Genomic DNA, 25,802 nt, shown 5'->3' with positions numbered 1-25,802 from the left:
GAGACAGCAGAGAGGGAACACAAGCAGGGGGAGTGGGAGAGGGAGAAGCAGGCTTCCCGCTGAGCAGGGAGCCCAATGCGGGGCTCGATCCCAGGACCCTGGGATCATGACCTGAGCCGAAGGCAGACGCTTAATGGACTGAGCCACCCAGGCGCCCCTCATTAGTTCTTTAGTAGACTGTAAACTCCTTAAGAGCAGGGGCTGACTTTTCTTAGATGTATCTTTTAAGCCTGATACAGCTCCCACCATGGAATTGGCCCTTAAATATTTTTGATTGTTAGGTGTATAACTCATAGGAAAGTCTGCTGTTACTGTTGATACTAGAAATACTCTAGAAGTTGTACTTTTTAAAAATGGACATTTTTTTAATGGGGCGCCTGGGTGGCTCAATGGTTAAGCATCTGCCTTTGGCTCGGGTCATGATCCCAGGATTCTGGGATCGAGCCCCGCATCAGGCTCCCTGCTCAGCGGGAAACTTGCTTCTCCCTCTCCCACTCCTGCTTGTGTTCCCTCTCTCGCTGTCTCTCTCTCTCCATCTAAATAAATAAAAATGTTTAAAAAAATCAACATTTTATTGCTAGGTTTTTTTTTTTTTTTTTTTGGTCTTTTTGTTTTTAAAGCAAAATATAAGAGGATTCTGGGTCAAGGGTCTCCAACACGATCCCCAGGTTCAGTGATTTGCTAGAAGGACCCACAGAACTCAGGATATAGTTGCAGTCACGACTATGATTCATTACCACAAATGGGTAAAAAGCAGAATGAGCAGGGAAAAGGTTCATTGGGTAAAGTCCAGGGGAAAATAGGTGCAAGCTTCTGAGAGTCCTGTCCCAGGGGGAGTCACCCGGGATGCACTTCATTCCTCCAGCAATGAATTGTGACAACATGCGTAAAGTGTTATCTACTAGGGAATCTCATTGGAGACTCTGTGCTCAGGGTTTTCATTTGGGACTGTGTAGGTACCATGTTTTGTTTACTGTGTTTGTATAAATAGTTTAGGCACAGCCTAAATCCATTTTCCGGGATCCCACCCAGAGGCTAACGTTGCAATCAAGTCTTTTAAAGATGGCAGTCTCAGGCCTGCTATGTTAACTGTTTTGTGCACAAATATTTACTTAAATTTTGATTAATCTGGGTTATGATTTATTTTTTTAAGTGGTAGGCCCAAAATCAATTGTTACAATTTTCTCTGCTATTCTCCTTTTTGATATTTGAGTATATTCATTAAACTTCTTCTAAGTAGGGCTTATCATTCTCTTATTGAGTACCTTTAGTTAAAGAAAACTTAGTGCCTCTCGGGGCAGCCCACTCTATTTAAAATTAAAAAAAAAAAACAACTTCTTTTCCTTGTTAAACCCAAATACGCCTTTTGATTTGGGCCTCCGGATTACATAAAACAAATCTGGTTTGTCATTCATGTGTTAGCCCTTTAAATAGGTATCTATTACCTTCAATTATTCTGTGGTGCAGGAACACAGAATTTTCTGTTTCTCTTCACCTTTTTTGTTTGTGGTTATAACAAAAAATCCCATTTATGGTATTTTTTTTTCCTGGAACCTGTTTTGTACACTGTATTGGTGGTTTTTAATATGGAAGTTTCTGTTTTGCTTTTTTAGTTGATTGACTCTGACATAAAAATAATACATGCTATCATATGTGTATTTATGTGTAGTATCTGGGGAAATCTGAATTTTATTGAATTTCTGATTTGTTTAAAAATCTTTTATATAGAGAGAATATGAGATTAGGAGATTTTTAATCTTTTATTATGAAAAGCTTCATATTCAAAAGTGGAGAGAAGTAGTATAATAAACTTGACATACACATCCCTTAACTTCAGTAGTTAGTGCACAAGGGGTCTGTATCTGCTTTACCTTCCACTCCACAGTTCCCAACTCTGTAATGTTATTTTGAAGCAAATCTCAGATTGGAGCTGAACGTTCTAAATGAAGTTTGAAATTTTTCATTTTAGGAACATGGTGTCACATTTTACCCCGTCTACCCCGTCAGAATTATATGAGAATGTCTGTTTCACTGTATATTTTATAATTTGAAATATTTTAAACTTCAGTATGTGGCAATATTATTTTTAGCTTTAAAAATTAATAGTAAGATTTAAAGTTCTTGTCGCTGCTAGATTTGTTTTATTCTGAGTTTTAGATTTATGTGTTTTGCCCATATTTTGTGGGAAAGGAATCTGCATCTTAAGAATTTGTGCATTCTTTATTTAGAATATCAAATAATTGGTTGATAATTCTATGTGGGTGCGCGCGTGCGTGTGTGTGTGTGTGTGTGTGTGTGTGTTTAATAGCTAACTGTTAGTACTTTACTGTGTGGCAGGTATTAGGAGAGTTTGGCTAAATGTGGAATTCTGGGCTAGAAACCATTCCCCCGTCCCCCCAGTCTTACTTGTTTTCTTCCATTGCTTCTATAGCTTGTAGTATTGGTGTAGAGAAATTTAAAGTTATTCTGCTTACTGAATTCCTCAGTATATGTTTGTGTGAACCATTTTTTTAATTTTAAACATTTTATTTATTTTTAAATATTTATTAGAGAGCACGAGTCGGGAAGGAGGGGGAGAAGCAGGCTCCCTGCTGAGCAGGAAGCCCGACGTGGGGCTCGATCCCAGGACCCTGGGATCATGACCTGAGCTGAAGGCAGACGCTTAACTGAGCCACCCAGGTGCCCCTATGTGAACCAATATTTGGTTTTATTTTTCCTCTTAGGATCTTCTCTTTGTCCGTGGTACTCTGTAATTTCATGATGATGTGCCTTGATGTGAATATATATATATACATATATATATATTTTCCCAGCTTTTTATTTAAATTCCAGTTAGTTAACACATAGTGCAATATTAATTTCAAGTGTAGAATTTGATAGTTCATCACTTGCATACAACAACTGGTGCTCCCCATCACCTATTTATCTACCCCCCACAGAGCCCCTCCCCTTTAGCAGCCCCCAGTTTGTTCTCTATAGTTAGGAGTCTGTTTCCTGGTTTGCCTCTACCCCTCACACCACCCCCCGACCATGTTCATCTGTTTTTGTTTCTTAAATTCCACATATAAGTGAAGCCATATGGTACTTGTCTTTTTCTGACTGATTTATTTCACTTAGCGTAATACTCTATAGCTCCATCCATGTCATCATCACAAATGGTAATATTTCATTTTTTATGGCCAAATAATATTCCATTGTGTATGTATATATCACTTCTATCTTTATCCATTCTTTAGTCGGTGGACTTTTGGGCTCTTTCCATTTTCATGTGTTGGGCTGGATAATTGGTGGCTTTTTTAAATCTAGAAATTCAAGTCCTTGAATTCTGGGGAATGTTTTCATTATATTGTCATTAATTTCTTTCCCTCTGCTGACCTTTTTCTTTCTTTCTGAAATTCTTATTTGGATCCTGAATTGTTAAACCGATCTCATAATTTTCTTATTTTTCTTCCCCTATTTCCTTCTCTTTACTTTTTAACTCCTTGAGAGATTTCCTTATCTTTATCTTTCAACTGTTACTGAATTTTTTTGTTGTACTAACATGCATTTAAATTCACCAGCTCTTTTTATTTTCTGAATATTCTTCTTAAATTGTATCCATCTTTACTTAGTAATCTTTTATTGTTTTAACTCCTAGGGAGCTCTTTCCTTTCTAGAGGGCATGCAAATATTCACTTACTAGTCTAGTTTCTTAAAAGATTATTTCTCGGGGCACCTGGGTGGCTCAGTCATTAAGCTTCTGCCTTCGGCTCAGGTCGTGATCCCGGGGTCCTGGGATCAAGCCCCGCATCAGGCTCCTTGCTCGGCGGGAAGCCTGCTTCTTCCTCACCCACTCTGCCTGCTTGTGTTCCCTCTCTCCTTGTCTCCCTCTGTCAAATAAATAAATAAAGTCTTTAAAAAAATTATTTCTCTCTGATTTTAGTTTTTGAATCCATTTGGAATTTTTTTCCTGCATAGTAATGTGTTAGGATCCCTCCTCCCCATTAACCATTTTTTTTAAATCACCATTCATGGATTAAACCTTTTTTTCCCTATTGGTTTGCACTGTCTGCTTCTATCATGAATGTCACCATCAGTGTCTTCTTACTAACATTCATTTTATCTTTCTAGTTTAATGATTTTCCTTAAGGCAGAGATCATGCAGGATAGGAGTTTGCTAAATCTGTTTTCTTTCATTCCTTAATGGTATACCATCTACTCCAAGCAATGGAATCAGTCTTCTTATTCATTGTTGCAAGAAATTTAAATCAATCTTTTTTTATGTTACTGGACTCTTTCATTAATTTCACTTCATCCTGGGTGTTAATCTTCTTGGCTAATAAAGCATTCTAATAAGGTCATTTGTTTACCATTATTCGTGCAGACCCTATTTCATGGTCAGTCTTTTATTTGAGACTAAGGCCCTTATATAAAATTCACAGTATTAAGATACTTACCACTTACTTAATCTTCAAAGAATTTTTTGTCATTGAAAAGAGTGATGATTGGAGTCATACTTTATATTCAGCCAACTCGTGTTGGCCATGTAATCGTTTTTTCTCAAATGTAGTATGGGTTGGCTCCACAGTTACATGGCCCGTCCAGCATAGTTTTTCATATCCCAATAAACTGACCTGACCTAGCTTTGGGTTCTTTGACACAATTTACTATTTTAATAAATTCAAAAGCATTGACTCTATTTTTACTATATAAGTGCTTACCTAGCTGAGCTATATTTAATTATATCCCATTGTTGGAGGGCATTCAGACTCCTTCTCCCAACCCTGATGTGAAGCACATTGCCAGTGACAGATACAGTAGTAGAAATTGCGCCTAATTGAAAGGAAAAATACATGCATTATACTTAAAGGACATTGGCTTTTAACTTTGGTTCTGCCAGTTGGCCCACCAAAGATTAGGGCTCATCATGATAGAAATGTAAAATCTACTTTTTTTTTTTTTTTTTTTCCTCAGGAAGGAAGTTTTATGCTTACAGGAATTCTTAGTCATTACACTTACCATTTATAGCAAGTGTCAAAATATTAGCAATCAAAAAAATTAATGGTGGTTATACTTCTTTTTCCCACTGGTGGTTGTGTGGTAATTATGTGGCTAACCATTACTTTATAATTTAAGTTTTCTTATACCATTTTCTGAAAATGTAAATTGTCTCTGAGTCTGAGAGGTAATGAAGATTGAGATGGCTAAGGAGACTAACCTGGAAATCAAGTTTAGGTAGAGAAAGGTCACAGTTCTTTTCTTCTAGGATGTTAAACTCCTCAAGTGATTTGATACTTGACTTTATCTTATTCTAGTCTACTGGTATTTCTCCTGTTTTTCCATACTTGGAGTTTCTGTATTATTGACCTGATTTTCTACGTACTGGAATTTCTTACTTCAAATTCTGATGGATGTCCTGGTAACATTTACCCAGTAGGTATATTTTCTAATTCTACATTAATTTGGGCAGAGTTACTATCCTTAAGTATTTTCCTCTGTAAGTGGTATTTTTTAATAATTGTTTACAGAATCAAATAACTGTAACACTATTACAAGATCCATCTTGCTGAATGGAATCAGAGCAGATAAACAAATTAGGAGTAGTTTATGCATTCTGAAAGCATTTATAGTATGCTGGGAACCAGAGATACAAAGGAGAAGATGTCATCCCCTGCCTTTGGCAAGGCAGAGTGGCACGCACATGGGCTTTGGAGGTCAATTGCTTTGTTCCAGTCCTGACTCCAGCATGTGACAGTTCTGTTCGCTTGTGCAAATTATTTGGCTTTCACGAGCTTCACTTTTACCATTTGAAGCACTGTAATAAACGTGATTTTCCATAAAGTGTTTAGGGGAGTGTTCATAGTAACTGTTTAGTGGATGTTAGGTCCTAGAATTAGAGGAGTCAGTATAGATCAGACACTCATGCTGGACTGGAATAAGGCTAGAGTGCATCGCAAATGGAAGATTGCCCAGTAGGGGCCTTCGTTACTCTAGACATCTTTCTTCCCTTGACCTTGTTTGACTCTCAAAGGTTAAATTTCAAGACCTGAGACCACTTATTAATTATGATATATGTGTAATTTGAATCACAGAAGAATAACATTGTACTGTTTACATTTCCTTGATGTTGCTGCATGCCTGCAGTTTCCTTATCAGTGAAAGAAATGATTAGCTTTTCAGCATTTCATCAATGGACTGCTTTCCAAGGTATTACTTAATAAGCCGAAACCATAAGTAGCTATGCCAAGTAAGTGGGGAAAGTGGAATTAACTAATGTTAATAGTACATAATAGTACATTATGCCTTTTTTTGTAGAATAAATAATTTTTAAAGGTTCTTTCACTGTTAAAATTATTAAAGAATGCATTTATGCTTCTATTTGTATGTACCATTCAAGTATATTCATTCATTGTTGTATAAAAGTGTAGTTTTTTCATTTCTAACTTCATGCATACTGTTTTCTTCCTACTGTTTTATAAATGGAAAATACACTTGTGTACGCAGAATTTACGTCCAATTTTTTCACAGGACAAAGTCTTATGCAAAGATGGTTCAGCATTTATCTCATCGAAGGACATAAATAAAATATGAAGTAGGAATGTACCTGTGTGGCTCAGATCTAGTTTTGTGAAACCTAAGTCTGAAAAGTTAAAGAAAACCTGATATTACTTTGGATTTTTGCCTAGATGACCATGTCTTAAATTATTTCTTTTCACTAGTATCTTTATTTCCATGGATATTAATTTATCACTGTATCTTTTATATAGTAATAAAATATAAACTATCTCATTCGTTTAAAAAAGAGGGATAGTTGTAAACATTAATTATATATTCTCGCATCTGATGACTAAGATGAATAGCAAAGTACTTTTTATTTCTCATAATTTAGAAGCAGATAGCACTCTTCATGATTTTCATTACAGAACTGTCTGAGGGACCAGGCTGCTTTCTGTGTAACCTCATACAGTGTTGCCAACACGGATGTTTTTCATGGAATCCGGAGTTAAATTTCTATATTCTCTTCTTTATATGATTGACTCCTCGGAGACGCTGGTTTATGTCTCTCCAGCTTGTTTTCCCCTGTATGTTTTGTCTAATTACAGGGAAAACTCTTACTTGATAGCTCTTTATCCTGTTATAGGTAGTCTGGAATCTCTGATTGCTTTTACTTTGCCAAGTAGAATGGAGGAGTGAGCTGAGACATGGACTCCACCAACTAACTCCACCAGCAGTGTACAAGCGCTCCAGTTTTCCCACATCCTAACCAACACATGTGAATTTCTATTATTATTGATAATGCCCATCCTAACAGGTGTGGGGTGGCAGCTCATGGTGGCTTTGATTTGCATTTCCCTGCTAATGAGTGATGCTGAGCATCTTTTCATGTACCTGTGGCCGTTGGGACGTCTGCTTTGGAAAATGTTCAGTTCCTTTGTTCACTTTTTAATTGGGTTATTTGTTTATTTGTTGTTGTTGAGTTATAAAAGTTCCTGACATAGAGTGTTACTGGAGTGGTGGGGGGTGGGAGGGATGGGGTGGCTGGGTGATAGACATTGGGGAGGGTATGTGCTACGGTGAGCGCTGTGAATTGTGCAAGACTGTTGAATCACAGATCTGTTCTTCTGAAACAAATAACGCAACATATTTTAAGAAAAAAGAAAAAGAAGAAGATAACAGGAGAGGAAGAATGAAGGGGAGTAAGTCAGAGGGGGAGACGAACCATGAGAGACTATGGACTCTGAAAAACAAACTGAGGGTTCTAGAGGGGAGGGGGGTGGGGGGATGGGTTAGCCTGGTGATGGGTATTAAAGAGGGCACATTCTGCGTGGAGCACTGGGTGTTATGCACAAACAATGAATCATGGAACACTACATCAAAAACTAATGATGTAATATATGGTGATTAACATAACAATAAAAAATAAAAAAAAAAGTTCCTGACATAGTTTGGTTATTAACCCCTAATCAGATACGTGGTTTATAAGTATTTCCTGCCATTCTGTAGGTTGCCCCCCCCCCTTTTTTTAAACTCTATTGATTGATTGCTGCCATAGAAGCTTTTCTAAATTCACTTGTTAGGTTTCCCCCCCTCATGTATTAGTTTTAACTAACTTTTTTGGGTGGAATCCTTAGGGTTTTCTGCATGTAATATCATGTCACCTGTGAACTTTCTGATTTGGATGATCTTTCTCTCCTTTCCTTTTTTCCTTCCTCTTTACCTCTGTCCTTCCTCCCTTCCTTCCTTCCTCCTCTTTTCCTTTCTCTCTCTAATTGCTCTGGCTGGTACTTCCAGTACTGTGTTGAATAGAAAGAAATAGCAAGAGTGGGCACTCTTGTTTTGTTCCTGATCTTAGAGGAAAAGTTTTCAGGTTTTTACCATTCAGTATGCTGTTAGCAGTGGGCTTTTTCATATAGAGCCTTTATTATGTTGAGGTAATTTCCTTCCATCCCTAGTTTAGTAATTGTTTCTATCATGAAAGAGTTTTGTCAAATGTTTTTTCTAGGGGCCCCTGGGTGGCTCAGTCGTTAAGCGGCTGCCTTTGGCTCAGGTCATGATCCCGGGGTCCTGGGATCGAGCCCCACACTGGGCTCCCTGCTCGGCAGGAAGCCGCCTTCTCCCTCTCCCACTCCCCCTGCTTGTGTTCCCTCTCTCGCTGTGTCTCTCTCTGTCAAATAAATAAAATCTTTTTAAAAAAATGTTATTTCTATGTATATTGAGATGATCATGACTTTTATCCTTCATCCTGTTAATGTAGTTTATCACATGATTGCTTTTTGTATGTTGAACCATTCCTGCATCTCAGGGATAAATCCCGCTTGGTCACAGTATGTGATCCTTTTAAAGGAATTCTGTTTGCTAGTAGTTTGAGGATTTCTTTCTTTCTTTCTTTTTTTTTTTTTTTAAAGATTTTATTTATTTATTTGACAGAGAGACACAGCGAGAGCAGGAACACAAGCAGGGGGTGTGGGAGAGGGAGAAGCAGGCCTCCTGTGGAGCAAGGAGCCCGATGTGGGGCTCGATCCCAGGACCCTGGGATCACGACCTGAGCCGAAGGCAGCCGCCCAACCGACCGAGGCACCCAGGCGCCCAGTTTGAGGATTTCTGTATCCATGTTCATAAGGGACACTGGCCTGTAATTTTCTTTTCTTGTAGTGTCTTTGGTTTGGTATGAGAGTAATGATATGGTCTCATAAAATGGTTTTGGAAGTAGTCCCACCTCTTCAATTTTTTGGCAAGAGTTTAAGCAACATTGGTGTTAATTCACCTTTAAATATTTGGTAGAAATCACCTGTGAAGCCATCCGCTCTTGAGCCTTTCTACATTGGGAGGGTTTTGGATACTGATTTAGTCTCATTCCTTGTTACCAGTCTGTTCAGATTTTCTTTTTTTTTTTAAATAATTTTTTTATTGTTATGTTAATCACCATACATTACATCATTAGTTTTTGATGTAGTGTTCCATGATTCATTGTTTGTGCATAACACCCAGTGCTCCACGCAGAATGTGCCCTCTTTAATACCCATCACCAGGCTAACCCATCCCCCACCCCCCTCCCCTCTAGAACCCTCAGTTTGTTTTTCAGAGTCCATAGTCTCTCATGGTTCGTCTCCTGCTCCGACTTACTCCCCTTCATTCTTCCCCTCCTGCTATCTTCTTCTTTTTTTTCTTAACATATATTGCATTATTTGTTTCAGAAGTACAGATCCGTGATTCATCAGTCTTGTACATTTCACAGTGCTCACCATAGCACATACCCTCCCCAGTGTCTATCACCCAGCCACCCCATCCCTCCCACCCCCCACCACTCCAGCAACCCTCAGTTTGTTTCTGAGATTAAGAATTCCTCATATCAGTGAGGTCATATGATACATGTCTTTCTCTGATTGACTTATTTCACTCAGCGTAACACCCTCCAGTTCCATCTATGTCGTTGCAAATGGCAAGATCTCATTCCTTTTGATGGCTGCATGATATTCCATTGTGTATATATACCACATCTTCTTTATCCATTCATCTGTCGATGGACATCTTGGCTGTTACCACAGTTTGGCCATTGTGGACATTGCTGCTATAAACATTGGGGTGCACGTACCCCTTCGGATCCCTACATTTGTATCTTTGTGGTAAATACCCAGTAGTGCAATTGCTGGATCGTATGGTAGCTCTATTTTCAACTTTTTGAGGAACCTCCATACTGTTTTCCAGAGGGGTTGCACCAGCTTGCATTCCCACCAACAGTGTAGGAGGGTTCCCCTTTCTCCACATCCCCGCCAACATCTGTCGTTTCCTGACTTGTTCATTTTAGCCATTCTGACGGGTGTGAGGTGGTATCTCATTGAGGTTTTCATTTGGATTTCCCTGATGCCGAGCGATGTTGAGCACTTTTTCATTTGTCTGTTGGCCATTTGGATGTCTTCTTTGGAAATATGTCTGCTCATGTCTTCTGCCCATTTCTTGATTGGATTATTTGTTCTTTGGGTGTTGAGTTTGATAAGTTCTTTATAGATTTTGGATACTAGCCCTTTTTCTGATATGTCATCTGCAAATATTTTCTCCCATTCTGTCGGTTGTCATTTGGTTTTGTGGACTGTTTCTTTTGCTGTGCAAAAGCTTTGTATCTTGATGAAATCCCAATAGTTCATTTTTGCCTTTGCTTCCCTTGCCTTTGGCGATGTTTCTAGGAAGAAGTTGCTGCCGCTAAGGTCGAAGAGGTTGCTACCTGTGTTCTCCTTTAGAGTTCTGATGGACTCCTGTCTCACGTTTAGGTCTTTCAACCATTTGGAGTCTCTTTTTGTGTGTGGTGTAAGGAAATGGTCCAGTTTCATTCTTCTGCATGTGGCCGTCCAATTTTCCCAACACCATTTGTTGAAGAGACTGTCTTTTTTCCATTGGATATTCTTTCCTGCTTTGTCAAAGAGGAGTTGACCATAGAGTTGAGGGTCCATTTCTGGGCTCTCGATTCTGTTCCATTGATCTATGTGTCTGTTTTTGTGCCAGTACCATAGTGTCTTGATGATGACAGCTTTGTAATAGAGCTGGAAGTCCGGAATCGTGATGCCGCCAGCTTTGCTTTTCTTTTTCAATATTCCTCTGGCTATTCGGGGTCTCTTCTGGTTCCATACAAATTTTAGGATTATTTGTTCCATTTCTTTGAGAAAAGTGGATGGTATTTTGATGGGGATTGCACTGAATTTGACATCTTCACAATGTTTGTTCTTCCAATCCATGAGCATGGAACGTTTTTCCATTTCTTTGTGTCTTCTTCAATTTCTTTCATGAGTATTTTATAGTTTCCTGAGTACAGATCCTTTGCCTCTTTGGTTAAATTTATTCCTAGGTATCTTATGGTTTTGGGTGCAATTGTAAATGGGATCGACTCCTCGATTTGTCTCTCTTCTGTCTTGTTGTTGGTGTATAGGAATGCCACTGATTTCTGTGCATTGATTTTATATCCTGCTACTTTACTGAATTCCTGTATGAGTTCTAGCAGTTTTGGGGTGGAGTCTTTTGGGTTTTCCACATACAGTATCATATCATCTGCAAAGAGAGTTTGACTTCCTCTTTGCCGATTTCGATGCCTTTGATTTCTTTTTGTTGTCTGATTGCTGTGGCTAGGACTTCTAATACTATGTTGAATAGCAGTGGTGAGAATGGACATCCCTGCCGCGTTCCTGACCTTAGGGGAAAAGCTCTCAGCTTTTCCCCATTGAGAATGATATTCGCTGTAGGTTTTTCATAGATGGCTTTTATGATATTGAGGTATATACCCTCTATCCTTATACTCTGAAGAGTTGTGATCAAGAAAGGATGCTGTACTTTGTCACATGGTTTTTCTGCATCTATTGAGAGGATCATATGATTCTTGTTCTTTCTTTTGTTAATGTATTGTATCACGTTGATTGATTTGCAGATGTTGAACCAGCCTTGAAGCCCAGGGATAAATCCCACTTGGTCATGGTGAATAATCCTTTTAATGTACTGTTGGATCCTATTGGCTAGTATTTTGGTGAGAATTTTTGCATCCATGTTCATCGAGGATATTGGTCTGTAATTCTCCTTTTTGATGGGGTCTTTGTCTGGTTTTGGGATCAAGGTAATGGTGGCCTCATAAAATGAGTTTGGAAGTTTTCCTTCCATTTCTATTTTTTGGAACCATTTCAGGAGAATAGGCATTAATTGTTCTTGAAATGTTTGATAGAATTCCCCTGGGAAGCCATCTGGCCCTGGGCTTTTGTTTGTTGGGAGATTTTTGATGACTGCTTGATGACTTTCCTTCGTGGTTATAGGTCTGTTCCAGTTTTCTATTTCTTCCTGGTTCAATTTTGGTAGTTGATACATCTCTAGGAATGCCCGCATTTCTTCCAGGTTATCTAATTTGCTGGCATAGAGTTGCTCATAATTTGTTCTTAGAATTGTTTGTATTTCTTTGGTGTTGGTTGTGATCTCTCCTCTTTCCTTCATGATTTTGTTGATTTGGGTCATTTCTCTTTTCTTTTTGATAAGTCTGGCCAGGGGTTTATCAATCTTGTTAATTCTTTCAAAGAACCAGCTCCTAGTTTCGTTGATCTGTTCTACTGTTCTTTTGGTTTCTATTTCATTGATTTCTGCTCTGATCTTTATTATTTTTCTTCTCCTGCTGGGTTTAGGCTTTATTTGCTGTTCTTTCTCCAGCTCCTTTAGGTGTATGGTGTTAGGTTGTGTATTTGAGACCTTTCTTGTTTCTTGAGAAAGGCTTGTATTGCTATATACTTTCCTCTCAGGCCTGCCTTTGCTGTATCCCAAAGATTTTGAACAGTTGTGTTTTCATTTTCATTGGTTTCCATGAATTTTTTTAATTCTTCTTTAATTTCCTGGATGACCCATTCATTCTCTAGTAGGATGCTCTTTAGCCTCCATGGATTTGAGTTCTTTCCGACTTTCCTCTTGTGATTGAGTTCTAGTTTCAAAGCATTGTGGTCTGAAAATATGCAGGGAATAATCCCTGTCTTTTGGTACCGGTTGAGACCTGATTTGTGACCTAGGATGTGATCAATTCTGGAGAATGTTCCATGGGCACTAGAGAAGAATGTGTATTCTGTTGCTTTGGGATGGAATGTTCTGAATATGTCTATAAAGTCCATTTGGTCCAGTGTTTCATTTAAAGTCTTTATTTCCTTGTTGATCTTTTGCTTAGATGATCTGTCCATTTCAGTCAGGGGGGTGTTAAAGTCCCCCACTATTATTGTATTGTTGTCAATGTGTTTCTTTGCTTTTGTTATTAATTGCCTTATATAATTGGCTGCTCCCATGTTAGGGGCATAGATATTTACAATTGTTAGATCTTCTTGATGGATAGACCATTTAAGTAGGATATAGTGTCCTTCTTCATCTCTTATTGCAGTCTTTGTTTTAAAATCTAATTTGTTTGATATAAGGATTGCCACCCCAGCTTTCTTTTGGTGTCCATTAGCAAGGTAAATGGTTTTCCACCCCCTCACTTTCAATCTGGGGGTGTCTTTGGGTCCAAAATGAGTCTCTTGGAGACAGCATATCGATGGGTCTTGTTTTTTAATCCAATCTGATAGCCTGTGTCTTTTGATTGGGGCATTTAGCCCATTTACATTCAGGGTAACTCTTGAAAGGTATGAATTTAATGCCATTGTATTGCCTGTAAGGTGACTGTTACTGTATATTGTCTGAGTTCCTTTCTGATCTATGCTGGTTTTAGGCTCTCTTTTTGCTTAGAGGACCCCTTTCAATATTTCTTGTAGGGCTGGTTTCGTGTTTGCAAAATCCTTTAGTTTTTGTTTGTCCTGGAAGTTTTTTTTTTTTTTTTTAAAGATTTTATTTATTTATTCATGAGAGACGGGGAGAGAGAGAGAGAGAGAAGCAGAGGGAGAAGCAGGCTCCCAAGGAGCAGGGAGCCCGATGCGGGACTCGATCCCAGGACCCTGGGATCATGACCTGAGTCAAAGGCAGACGTTTAACCATCTGAGCCACCCAGGCGCCCTGTCCTGGAAGCTTTTTATCTCTCCTTCTATTTTCAATGATAGCCCAGCTGGATATAGTATTCTTGGCTGCGTATTTTTCTCGTTTAGTGCTCTGAAGATATCATGCCAGTCCTTTCTGGCCTGCCAGGTCTCTGTGGATAGGTCTGTTGCCAATCTAATGTTTCTACCATTGTAGGTTACATATCTCTTCTCCCGAGCTGCTTTCAGGATTTTCTCTTTGTCTCTGAGACTCGTAAGTTTTACTATTAGATGTCGGGGTGTTGACCTATTTTTATTGATTTTGAGAGGGGTTCTCTGTGCCTCCTGGATTCTGATGCCTGTTTCCTTCCCCACATTAGGGAAGTTCTCTTGTATTATTTGCTCCAATATACCTTCTGCCCCTCTCTCTCTTTCTTCTTCTTCTGGGGTCCCAATTATTCTAATGTTGTTTCGTCTTATCGTATCGCTTATCTCTCGAATTCTGCCCTCGTGATCCTGTAGTCGTTTCTCTCTCTTTTTTTCAGCCTCTTTATTTTCCATCATTTGGTCTTCTATATCGCTGATTCTCTCTTCTGCCTCATTTATCCTAGCAGTTAGTGCCCCCATTTTTGATTGCACCTCATTAATAGCCTTTTTGATTTCGACTTGGTTAGATTTTAGTTCTTTTATTTCTCCAGAAAGGGTTTCACTAATAACTTCCACGCTTTTTTCAAGCCCAGCTAGTATCTTTAAAGTCATGATTCTGAACTCTAGGTCCGACATCGTACTAATGTCAGTATTGAGTAGGTCCCTGGCAGACGGTACTACCTCTTGTTCTTTTTGCTGAGGTGATTTTTTTCATCTTGTCATTTTGTCCAGAGGAGAACAGATGAATGAGAGAACAGAATGGTAACAGGTTAACCATGTCTCCAGCAAATATACTCTATACAAATCAGAAAGACCTGAAACCAGGGGACAAGAAAGGGAAAGAAAGAAGAGAGAGAAAAAAAAAAAAAGGAAAAAGAAGAAGATAAAAACAAACAGAAACAGAACAAAACAAAAAAAAATAGAGTATGATCAAATATGATCAGGCTAGTGCATAGATCAGTGCCACACACTAGTTTTTGGGCATATTTTGGTCTGTTAGAAGAAAGTGCCTGCTAAAATTTTAAAGGAAGAAAGAATTAAATATATGTATAAAATAAGGGTTCATATAATGAAGGGATGGCAGATTACTTACTGTAAAGATGAAAATTATAAAAGATTTTATAAAAGGAATTGAGAAGAAGTTGTTTTTTAAAAGGAAAGAAGATTTAAAAAGAAAAAGAAAAAAGATAAAAAGGGAGAGAATGTGATCAGGCAGGAGACTAGAACAAAGCCATACACTAGTGATTTAGGGTATATTTTGATCTTTTAGAAGAAAGTGTATCTCAAAATTTTAAAAAGAGAACAACATATATATATGCCAAAAATAAGGGTAACTACTATGAAGGGATAAAAATACGACTCTAAAAATGAAAAATAAAAAAGTGTTTTTTTTTAAAAGGGATTGATGTTTGAAAAAGGGAAAAAGAAAAATAAAAAAAAAACAGTTAAAAAAATTAACTTTGAAAAACTAATGAATTATGGTAAAAAAGCCATGAATTCTATGTGCAGTGTTCCCCTAGCGCTGGAGTTCTCCCGTTCTCCTTGATCGGTAAACTTGGTCTTGGCTTGCTGGCTGTTCATGCTGATCTTTTGGGGGAGGGGCCTGTTGCCGTGGTTCCCAAATGTCTTTGCCAGAGGCGGAATTGCCCCGCCCTTGTGAGTCTGGGCTAAGCAAGCTGCTCCGGTTTGCTCTCTGGAGCTTTTGTTCCCTGCAAGCTCTCGGTACAGCTTTGGAGGACCAGGGTGAAAATGGTGGCCTCCCAATCTCCGCCCAGAGGAGCTGAGAACTCGGGGCCCCCGCTCCTCAGTGTGCCCCCAGAGAAAAGCAGTCACTCCCGTCTCCCTGGTCTCCGGCCGCACTCCGTGCTCACCCGGCCTGTGACCGAGCGTTTCTATGTCTGGCACCCAACCCTGTGTGGAGTCTCCAAACCCAGCAGATCCCTGCGGTGCACTCCCACGCCGCTCCTCCCTGGAGCAGGAAGGGGAGTCTCCCTGGCTCTGCCGCTTGTTGGGTCCCTGCTGGAGGAGCAGTGGCCCGACTGGGTAGCGGATCACAGTTTATGGAAACCCCAGCCGAGAGCCCGCGCCTCGGCTCCGTCTCTGCAGCCGGCTTTCCCGCTCCGATACCTGGGAGCTCTGCCGCACTCAGGCACCCCCGGTCTTTCTGTGACCCCGAGGGTCCTGAGACCACACTGTCCCGTGAGGGTTCCACCCCCCGCTTAGCCACTGGAGCCACATCCCTCAGCGGAGCCGACTTCTAAAAGGTCCGATGTTGTGCTCCGCGGCTCTAGCACTTGCCAGAAGCGGCCGCCGGAGGCCCCCTCCTCCGCCGTCTATCCTCCCGAATATCGCCTCGGATTCACTTCTCCACCCGTCCTTCCTTCCAGAAAGTGGTCACTTTTCTGTTCAGAGTGTTGTTACTATTCTTATCTTCTATCTCCTGTTGAGTTCGTAGGTGTTCAGAATGGTTTGATCCCTATTCAGCTGAATTTCTGAGACCAGACCAAATCCAGGTCTCCTACTCCTCCGCCATCTTGCTCTGCCTGTTCAGATTTTCAGTTCATGATTCAGTCTTGGTACGTTGTATGTTTCTAGGAGTTTATCCATTTCTTCTGGGTTATTCAGTTTAGTGTAAGTGTATATAGTTGACTCTTACATCCTTTTTATTTCTGTGGCTCAGGTTATAATGTCTCCTCTTTCATTTCTGATTTTATTGGAATCTTCCCTCTTTTTTTCTTACTCTAGATGAAGGGTTGTCAATTTTACTGATCTTTAAAATTCCAACTCTTAATTTTGTGTTTTTCCTATTTTTTATTTCATTTATTTTTGCTTTTATCTTTATTATTTCCTTCTTCTACCTTTCGTTTGGGTTATTCTTTTTTCTAGTTCCTTGAGGTACAAAGTTAGTTTATTTGTGATCTCCTTTCTTTTTTACTGTAGGTATTTACTGCTACACATTTCCCTCCTAGTGTTGCTTTTGCTGCATCCCGTAAGTTTTGGTATCTTGTGTTTTCATTGTTGTTTGTCTCAAAATATTTTCTAATTTCCTTTTACATTTCTTCTTTCACTCATTGGTTGTTCAAGAGCGTGTTGTTTAGTTTCCATGTATTTGTGAATTTTTCTGTTTTTTTACTTTTATTGACTCTTAGTTTCATTTCATTTTGGTAAGAAAAGATACTTGGTATTGAGACAGAGTGAGCACACGCAGGGGGTAGTGGCAGAGGGTGAGAGGGAGAAGTAGAATCCCCACTGAACAGGTAACCCAATGTGGGGTTCGATCCCAGGACTCTGGGATCATGACCCGAGCCGAAGGCAGATGCTTAACCGACTGAGCCACCCAGGTGCCCCACAATCTTAAATTTGTTAAGGGTTATTTTGTGACCTAACATATGATCTATTCTGGAGAATATTCCATGCATGCTTGAAAAGAATTTGTATTTTGCTGCTGTTGGATGGAATGTCTTGTTTAGGTCTATTAGGTACATTTGGTGTATAGCATACATGTCCTCTATTCCCTTATTGATCTTTTGCCTGGATGTTCTATCCGTTATTGAAAGTGGAGTGATGAAATCTCTTATTTATGTTATCTTCTCCCCCTTTGTTCTATAAATGTTTGCTTTGTATATTTGGGCTTACGTATATTGCTCTGATGTTGGATGATTATATATTTATAATTGTCTATCTTCCCAGTGAATTGACCCATTTTATCATAACATTTTTGTTTCTCATGACAGTTGTTGACTTAAAGTCTTTGTTGTATGATTATAAGTATATGGCTGTCCTTGCTGTCTTTTGGTTACCATTTGCTTGGAATAACTTCTTTCATCCATTCATTTTTAGCCAATGTATGTCCTTAAATGTGAAATAAATCTTTTGTAGTCAGCATATATTTGTATCTTGGTTTTTATCCTGTCAGTCACTCTATATTTTGCTGTGGGAGTTTATCCCATTACATTTAAAATAATCACAAGTATAGAAGGCTTTAATATTGCCATTTTGTTCATTATTTTCTGTCAGTTCTTATAGCTTTTTTTTTTTTTTAAGATGTATTCATTTATTTTTGAGAGAGAGAGCAAGTGGAGGGAGAGGCAGAGGGAGAGAATCTTCGAGCCCGCTGCCCAGCTTGATGTCAGGACCCTGAGATCATGACCTGAGCTGAAACCAAGAGTTGGACACTTAACTGACAGCCACCCAAGTGCCCTGGTCTTACAGCTTTTGGTCCCTCAATTCCTCTGTTACTATCTTACTTTGTGTGTCATTGATTCTTCTTCTTCTTCTTCTTTTTTTTTGGTGACATGCTTTGATTCCTTACTCCTTATCTTTTGTGTATCTTCTGTAAGTATTTTGTTTGTGGTTACCATGGGGCTTATAGAAAACATCTTATAGCTATAACAGTGTATTAGAAGCTGTTAACAGCTTAACTTCTGTTGCATACAGAAGCTCTTTTTTATTCTCCCCACACTTTGTTATTGTTGTGACAAATCACATCTTTTTATATTTTGTACCATTAACATATTTGTATAGTTATCGTCATTTATACACTGACCTTTTAACTCCCATCCCAGAATTTAAAGTGATTTATGTACTGTCATTACAGTAGTACAGTATTCTGTGTTCTTCTTTTTATTATACCTTGCTTACTGAGATTTATACTTTGATATGCTTTTGTGGTGCTGTCTAATATCTTTTAATTTCAACTTGAAGGATTTCCCTTCACATTTCTTGAAAGGCAGGTTTGATGGGTGAACTCCTTCAGCTTTTGTTTATTTGAGAAAGTATTTCTCTTTCATTTTGAAGGAAAGTTTTGCTGGATATAGTATTCCTGGTTGTCTCTCTTTTTTTAAAATTTTCTTTCAGCACTTTGATTATGTTATCTAGCATTCCCCCTTTTGACCTATAAGATTTCTGCTGAGGAATCTGCTAATAGTTTTATGGGGACTCCTTAATAATCCCATCATTCTAAACTAAACTTTTTTTTTTTCTTTTAAGAGGGAGAGAGGGTTGGGGCAGAGGAAGAGGGAGAGAGAGAATCTTAAGCAGGCTCCATGCCCACCAGGGAGCCTGATGCAGGGCTGAGATCATTGCCTAAGCCAAAATCTGGATTTGGTTGCTTAACCAACTGAACCACCCAGGCACCCCTCCCATCATTCTAAATCAGTTGTTTATCATTGACTTGAATTCTGAAGGAGGGAAGCAAAAGCATAGAATTTTCTGAAACCAGAAGATCATGCTTTCTAGCTTATTTTAAATTTAAAGTTGGAGAATTCATTCTTTTTTTCTGCTTCACAGTGGAATGCTCAAGAGCAGAGTAATTGGGTGCCTGGGTGACTCCGTCGGTTAAGCGTCTGCCTTTGGCTCAGGTCATGACCATAGGGTGCTTGGATCAAGTCCCACATTGGGCTCCCTGCTCAGAGGCGAGTCTGCTTCTGCCTCTGCCCATGCTCGTGACTGCTCTCTCTCTCTCTCAGTCTTTCAAATAAATAAATAAAATCTTAGAGCAGAGGAATCAAAAGCCCATAATTACCTCTCACGTAAATCAATCAATTCACGTATGTCATTTCATTAGGAAAACAACAGTCCATACTTTATGCAAAAAAATATTTTCCATATATATATATATTTGTATCTGTGTTTTCCTAATGGAATAACACCTATTTTGTTTTTCCCATTGACTTTTTGACGATTTAATTTGGGGTATAATAGCCTTTGAACTGTATTAAGTTTAAGATTATGTACAGTAAAATTTTCCCAGTTATGTTTTTTCACTTATGAACTCACCAGGAAAAAATAAACACCCATACATACTTCTTTAAGTCTGAGGCTCGTAAAAAAAAAAGAAAAAAAGAGAAGAAAAAAAAAACCAAACTGTACTCTTCAACATAGAGTACTTTATTTCTTTTCTGACAATATAATTAAAACAGTTGTTTAGAAGCCATAGGACTAAATACACTAATTTATAAAATGTCAGTAAATGTACTGATTGCCTTCCCAGAACTAAGAATCTGTCACAGTGTCTTAGTAGAAATCTTACCAGAAGGGGTAATTGAAACTTGGGCAATGCAATCTAAGATAACCTTTTGTCTTTAATTAAAATGGGGAATAAGAAGCCAATTCAAAAATTTGTCTCCCTTCATTTGCTCAGAGTAGGGTGATGGAACTTATGTTCTAATAGAGCCTCAGCACTTGTTAAAAACATCAATTCTGGCTGAGTGTTGTGAATCTCGCCATTACATGCGTAGCTCCAAATGCTGCCATGGTATGTCATGGTCAGGCTCATGAATGAATTAATGTTTAATGGTTACTTTTTGGTTAGTAGGTTAGTAGAGGATTTTTCTCCCTTCTTGAAAGTAAATTAAAGTAGATGTCCTCCTAAGCTTAGAAGGAACAGGCTTTCTAAGATTACAGCAGATAGAGGAAATTTAACATTCTAGGCAAAGAAAGTGTGAAATGCCCTGGGAGGAAAATAAAATTTTTTTGGTGCTACATTGTGCCATCAATAGGCTCATAGTAAGTATTCACTTACAGATTTTGAATTGAATTTTTAAAAATAGCTTTATTAAGATATAATTCACATGCTGTATGCTGTCTATATGCTACATAATTTATCCAAAGTGTACAGTTCAGTGACTTTTAGTATATTCAGAGCTGTGCAAATGTAATTACAAATAATTTGAGAACGTTTTCATTATCCCCTCAAGAAACCTTGTATCCATTAGCAGTCACTCCCCGTTGTCCTCTACACCTTTCCAATCTTAAGCAATTACTTTCTGTCTCTTTAGATTTACGTCTTCTGGACATTTCATGTAAATGGAATCATATAATATGCGGTCTTTTGTTACTGGGTTCTTTCACTTGACATGATGTTTGCAAGGTTCCTTTCCGTTTTTATGGCTGAACAATATTTCCATGGTATGGCTATACTACATTTTATCAGTTCGTCAGTTGATGGACACTTGTGTTGTGTCTACTATTTGGCTATTGTGACTTATGTTGCTCTGAACATTCATGTAGGAGTTTTTTGTGTGGATATGTTTTCATTTCTCTTGGGTGGATACCTAGAAGTAGAGTTGCTAGATCATATGGTAATTCTGTTTAAACGTTTGATAAACTGCCAGACTGTTTTCTGAAGGGGCTGCACCATTTTATACTCCTTACCAGGAATGTGTGATGGTTTCAAATTCTCCACATCCTGCGAACACTTGGTATTGTCTCCTTTTTTTTATTATAGATCTTAAGAGATGTTAAGTGGTATGTCATTCTGCTTTTGATTTGCAGTTATGTCATGGCTGATGATGGTTGAATATCCCGGTCTTTATTAACATTTCTTTATCTTCTTTGGATCCTTTGCTCTTTTAGAATTGGGTTATTTGTCCTTTCATTGTTGAATTATAAGAATTCTTTATATATTCTGGATACAAATCCCTTATAGATAGATGATTTGTAAAAAATTTTCCCCCATTCTGTGGGTTGTCTTTCATTTTCTTCTAGTGTCCTTTGAAGGACAAATACTTTGATGAAATCTATTTTTTTTCTTTAGTTGTACTTGCTTTTGGTGTCATATCTAAGAAGGCTTTGACTAGTCTAAGGTCACAAAGATTTACTATTATATTTTCTTTAAGAGTTTGATAGTGTTAGCCCTGACATTTAGGTCTAAAAATTTATTTTGAGTTAATTTTTATGTGTTGTGTGAGAAAAGGCCCCAAATTCATTCTTTTGTATGTGGATATCTAATTGTTGAAATCCACCATTTTTCAAAAAGGCTCTTCTTCCTCCATGGTATTTTCTTGGCATATTTATCAAAAATCAATAGAACATGAAGGTAAGGATTTATTCCTAGACTCTGAGCTCTATTTCATTGATCTATATTTTTTGTTGTTATGCCAGTGCCACACTTGTTTGATTACTGTAGCTTTGAAGTAAATTTTGAAATTGAGAAGTTTGAGTCTCAAACTTCTTTCTTTTTCAAGATCGTTTTGGCAGTTTGGGATTCCTCGCTTTCCACATGAGTTTTAGAATCAATTTTTCAATTTTGGCAAATAAGCCAGCTAGGATTTTGATGGGATTGTGTTGAATCTGTAGATCTATTTGGAAAATATTACTGTCTTAACAGTATTATGTTTTTTGATCCACAAATGAATTGTGCTTCTCTCTTTATTGTGTTATGCACAGGGTTTGAAATGAACACCTGCAGAGAAATTTTTGTCCATTAACCACCCCCTTACAGTATAACTAATTTTATGTATTTCATATTGGAATAACACATTTCACTCTACTAGAAGTTACTTTGTTGTTTATATATTCTATGTTTTAGCTTCTCATTAGAACTGTAAACTTCTTTGGGGCAGGATATATTTTAACTACTTTTGTCTTGCTGAGAGTTAATGTCATGCTTGTTTAAGAAAAACATTTTTGATTGGTATTTGGCAGGTCATTATAAAAGAGATAGAATATTAGTGGTACTATGAAATTACTACTGACAACAAATGGCTAGCTAACATTTTTTTTTACGTCTTCAAAGTTATATATATATTCTTGTCATTCTTTTGAAGAAAAACAAAATAATGATTGCATTAGAGATCAGTTTCCTTTAGAAGGCATAATAAATACATTCTTTACATTCATTTTAGGTACCAAATCTGATTCCAGTTTTAATGTTCAAATTGGGAAGACCACTGGAACCCGTATTATATAATGACATCTTGTATACTTTACCTACACTTGGTGTTCACAAGGTTTGTATATTAACCAGTTTGCTTGGGGACAAAAAGAGAGTGAGGCATGCATAATTGAATTTTGAGCCCTTAATTTTGCCATGACTGCTACTTCCCTTGTTGGGCCTGGAGTATTTATTATGGTATTTAAGAATTAATTCTTTGAAATCATTTCATAGCCAAGTTTTCCCATTGGCTCTTGTCTGAGATTAGGTCTTACACCCCCAGTTTCGCTAGCTAGCCCCTCCCCCAAGCTATCCCCTACCTCTGAGAGGATGGGTCATATTGTTGTTAGCTTCCATTTCGGTCTTTATAATAAGGGATTTTCACATTCTTTTGGTCACCTTGGGATTACCTACTTTTACATTTGTGAAGCCAAAATTTCTTCAATATTTTCTAGGTGTGTATAGGACAGATTCTGCGAGTGATCCAGCTTCTTGGAACCACTCCACAACTAAGAGCTGTCACTCTGCGCTTGTTGACATCTTTGTGGGAAAAGCAGGTAAGCTTAGAGATGAACTTGTGTATTTTTTTCTTTAAAGATTTTATTCATTTTTTAACAGAGAGAGAGAGACAGCGAGCGAGAGAGAACACAAGCAGGGAGAGTGGGAAAGGGTGAAGCAGGTTTCCCGCCGAGCAGGGAACCCGATGTGGGACTCGATTCCAGGACCCTGGGATCATGACCTGAGCCGAAGGCAGACGCTTAACGACGGAGCCACCCAGGCGCCCGAGATAAACTTGTGTATTAAACGTGTTCCTTTCACCAAAGCAAATTAGTTTTGTCAGTGTGTGTGACATTGCTTTGATATAATAGTGTTAAGGCATGGCATCAGTGATTGCATTCAGAAATTTTGGTTTAGTGTAATGCTTTTGATCTGTAATGCAGTCAGTTGTGATTGACTCTCAAAGAGAAATTGAGAATAGAAAAAAAACTTATTTTGTTAATTCTGAAATTTATATTTCCATCTGCATGGAAAAAGTAATAGAAATATGATTACATGTGATTAGAGCCTTTGTAATTAGGGTGAGATTCAGCCACCTTTTTCTTGTCTTATGAAATGAACAGTACATGGGCCTGTAAGAAAATCCCTAGCAATCACAAAAGCATTCTTCTCTGCTGATTAGAAGAAATGCATTATAATTAGTGATGCAAATATGGGATTTGGAGGAAAAATGCTATGTAAAATGATTATTCAACTCAAGTTGGGAAATTAACCTTTTTTATGAAATTGCCTTCTTAGGACCGTGTCTACCCTGAACTGCAGCGTTTCATGGCCTTGTCTGATGTACCTTCTCTGTCTGTGGGCAAGGAAGTCCAGTGGGAAAAACTCATTGCCAAAGCAGCATCAATCAGAGACATATGTAAGCAAAGGTAAGATCCGCTTAATCCTTGGGAATGGATATCATGATGCATTCTTTTGCTTTCAATTTTTTTATTGCAAGCAAGAAACCAGGAATGATAGGCAGAGGATATTTGAGTAAGAATAAATTAATTTTCAGTTCCTGTTTTCTCATAGTAGAACTTAGTATGATTGGATAATAACTTTTTTTTTTAACATGCCTCAGTTTATCTTTTTTTTTAATTTTTTTATTGTTATGATAATCACCATATATTACATCATTAGTTTTTGATGTAGTGTTCCATGATTCATTGTTTGTTCATAACACCCAGTGCTCCACGCAGAATGTGCCCTCTTTAATACCCATCACCAGGCTAACCCATTCCCCTACCCTCCTCCCCTCTAGAACCCTCAGTTTGTTTTTCAGAGTCCATCATCTCTCATGGTTCCTCTCCCCCTCTGACTTACTCCCCTTCATTCTTCCTCTCCTGTTATCTTCTTCTTCTTCTTTTTTCTTAAAATATGTTGTGTTATTTGTTTCAGAAGTACAGATCTGTGATTCAACAGTCTTACACAATTCACAGCGCTCACCGTAGCACATACCCTCCCCAGTGTCTATCACCCAGCCACCCCATCCCTCCCACCCCCAACCACTCCAGTAACACTCAGTTTGTTTCCTGAGATTAAGAATTCCTCATATCAGTGAGGTCATATGATACATGTCTTTCTCTGATTGACTTATTTCACTAAGCATAACACCCTCCAGTTCCATCCACGTCATTGCAAATGGCAAGATCTCATTCCTTTTTATGGCTGCATAATATTCCATTGTGTATATATACCACATCTTCTTTATCCATTCATCTGTCGATGGACATCTTGGCTGTTACCACAGTTTGGCTATTGTGGACATTGCTGCTATAAACATTGGGGTGCATGTACCCCTTCGGGTCCCTACATTTGTATCTTTGTGGTAAATACCCAGTAGTGCAATTGCTGGATCGAATGGTAGCTCTAATTTCAACTTTTTGAGGAACCTCCATACTGTTTTCCAGAGGGGTTGCACCAGCTTGCATTCCCACCAACAGTGTAGGAGGGTTCCCCTTTCTCCACATCCCCGCCAACATCTGTCGTTCCCTGACTTGTTAATTTTAGCCATTCTGACGGGTGTGAGGTGGTATCTCATTGAGGTTTTGATTTGGATTTCCCTGATGCCGAGTGATGTTGAGCACTTTTTCATGTGCCTGTTGGCCATTTGGATGTCTTCTTTGGAAAAATGTCTGTTCATGTCTTCTGCCCATTTCTTGATTGGATTATTTGTTCTTTGGGTGTTGAGTTTGATAAGTTCTTTATAGATTTTGGATACTAGCCCTTTATCTGATATGTCATTTGCAAATATTTTCTCCCATTCTGTCGGTTGTCTTTTGGTTTTGTGGACTGTTTCTTTTGCTGTGCAAAAGCTTTTTATCTTGATGAAATCCCAATAGTTCATTTTTGCCCTGGCTTCCCTTGCCTTTGGCAATGTTTCTAGGAAGAAGTTGCTGCGGCTGAGGTCGAAGAGGTTGCTACCTGTGTTCTCCTTTAGGATTTTGATGGACTCCTGTCTCACGTTTAGGTCTGATTGGATAATAACTTTGAGAAGCAAGCATGTCCTTTATATTTCAGATTTAGCCTTG

General features: G+C 38.4%; 1 protein-coding gene across 7 annotated transcripts in view; it reads left to right on the top strand.

The window, feature by feature from the left end:
* The window catches only part of FOCAD (focadhesin), a 310,627-nt gene that overhangs the window by 125,861 nt on the left and 158,964 nt on the right, over positions 1-25,802 (top strand). For all 7 annotated transcript variants that reach the window (XM_027615362.2, XM_027615363.2, XM_027615366.2 and 4 more), the window contains 3 exons: positions 22,703-22,807; positions 23,187-23,288; positions 24,028-24,158. In XM_027615362.2, the coding sequence (XP_027471163.2) occupies positions 22,703-22,807; positions 23,187-23,288; positions 24,028-24,158 (338 nt within the window). The remainder of the gene's footprint in view (positions 1-22,702; positions 22,808-23,186; positions 23,289-24,027; positions 24,159-25,802) is intronic.

This window comes from Zalophus californianus, chromosome 13, assembly GCF_009762305.2.
Source record: "Zalophus californianus isolate mZalCal1 chromosome 13, mZalCal1.pri.v2, whole genome shotgun sequence".
Taxonomy (NCBI): domain Eukaryota; kingdom Metazoa; phylum Chordata; class Mammalia; order Carnivora; family Otariidae; genus Zalophus; species Zalophus californianus.
The sequence above is the reverse complement of the archived record's forward strand: the minus strand, read 5'-3'. Positions and strand labels throughout refer to the sequence as shown.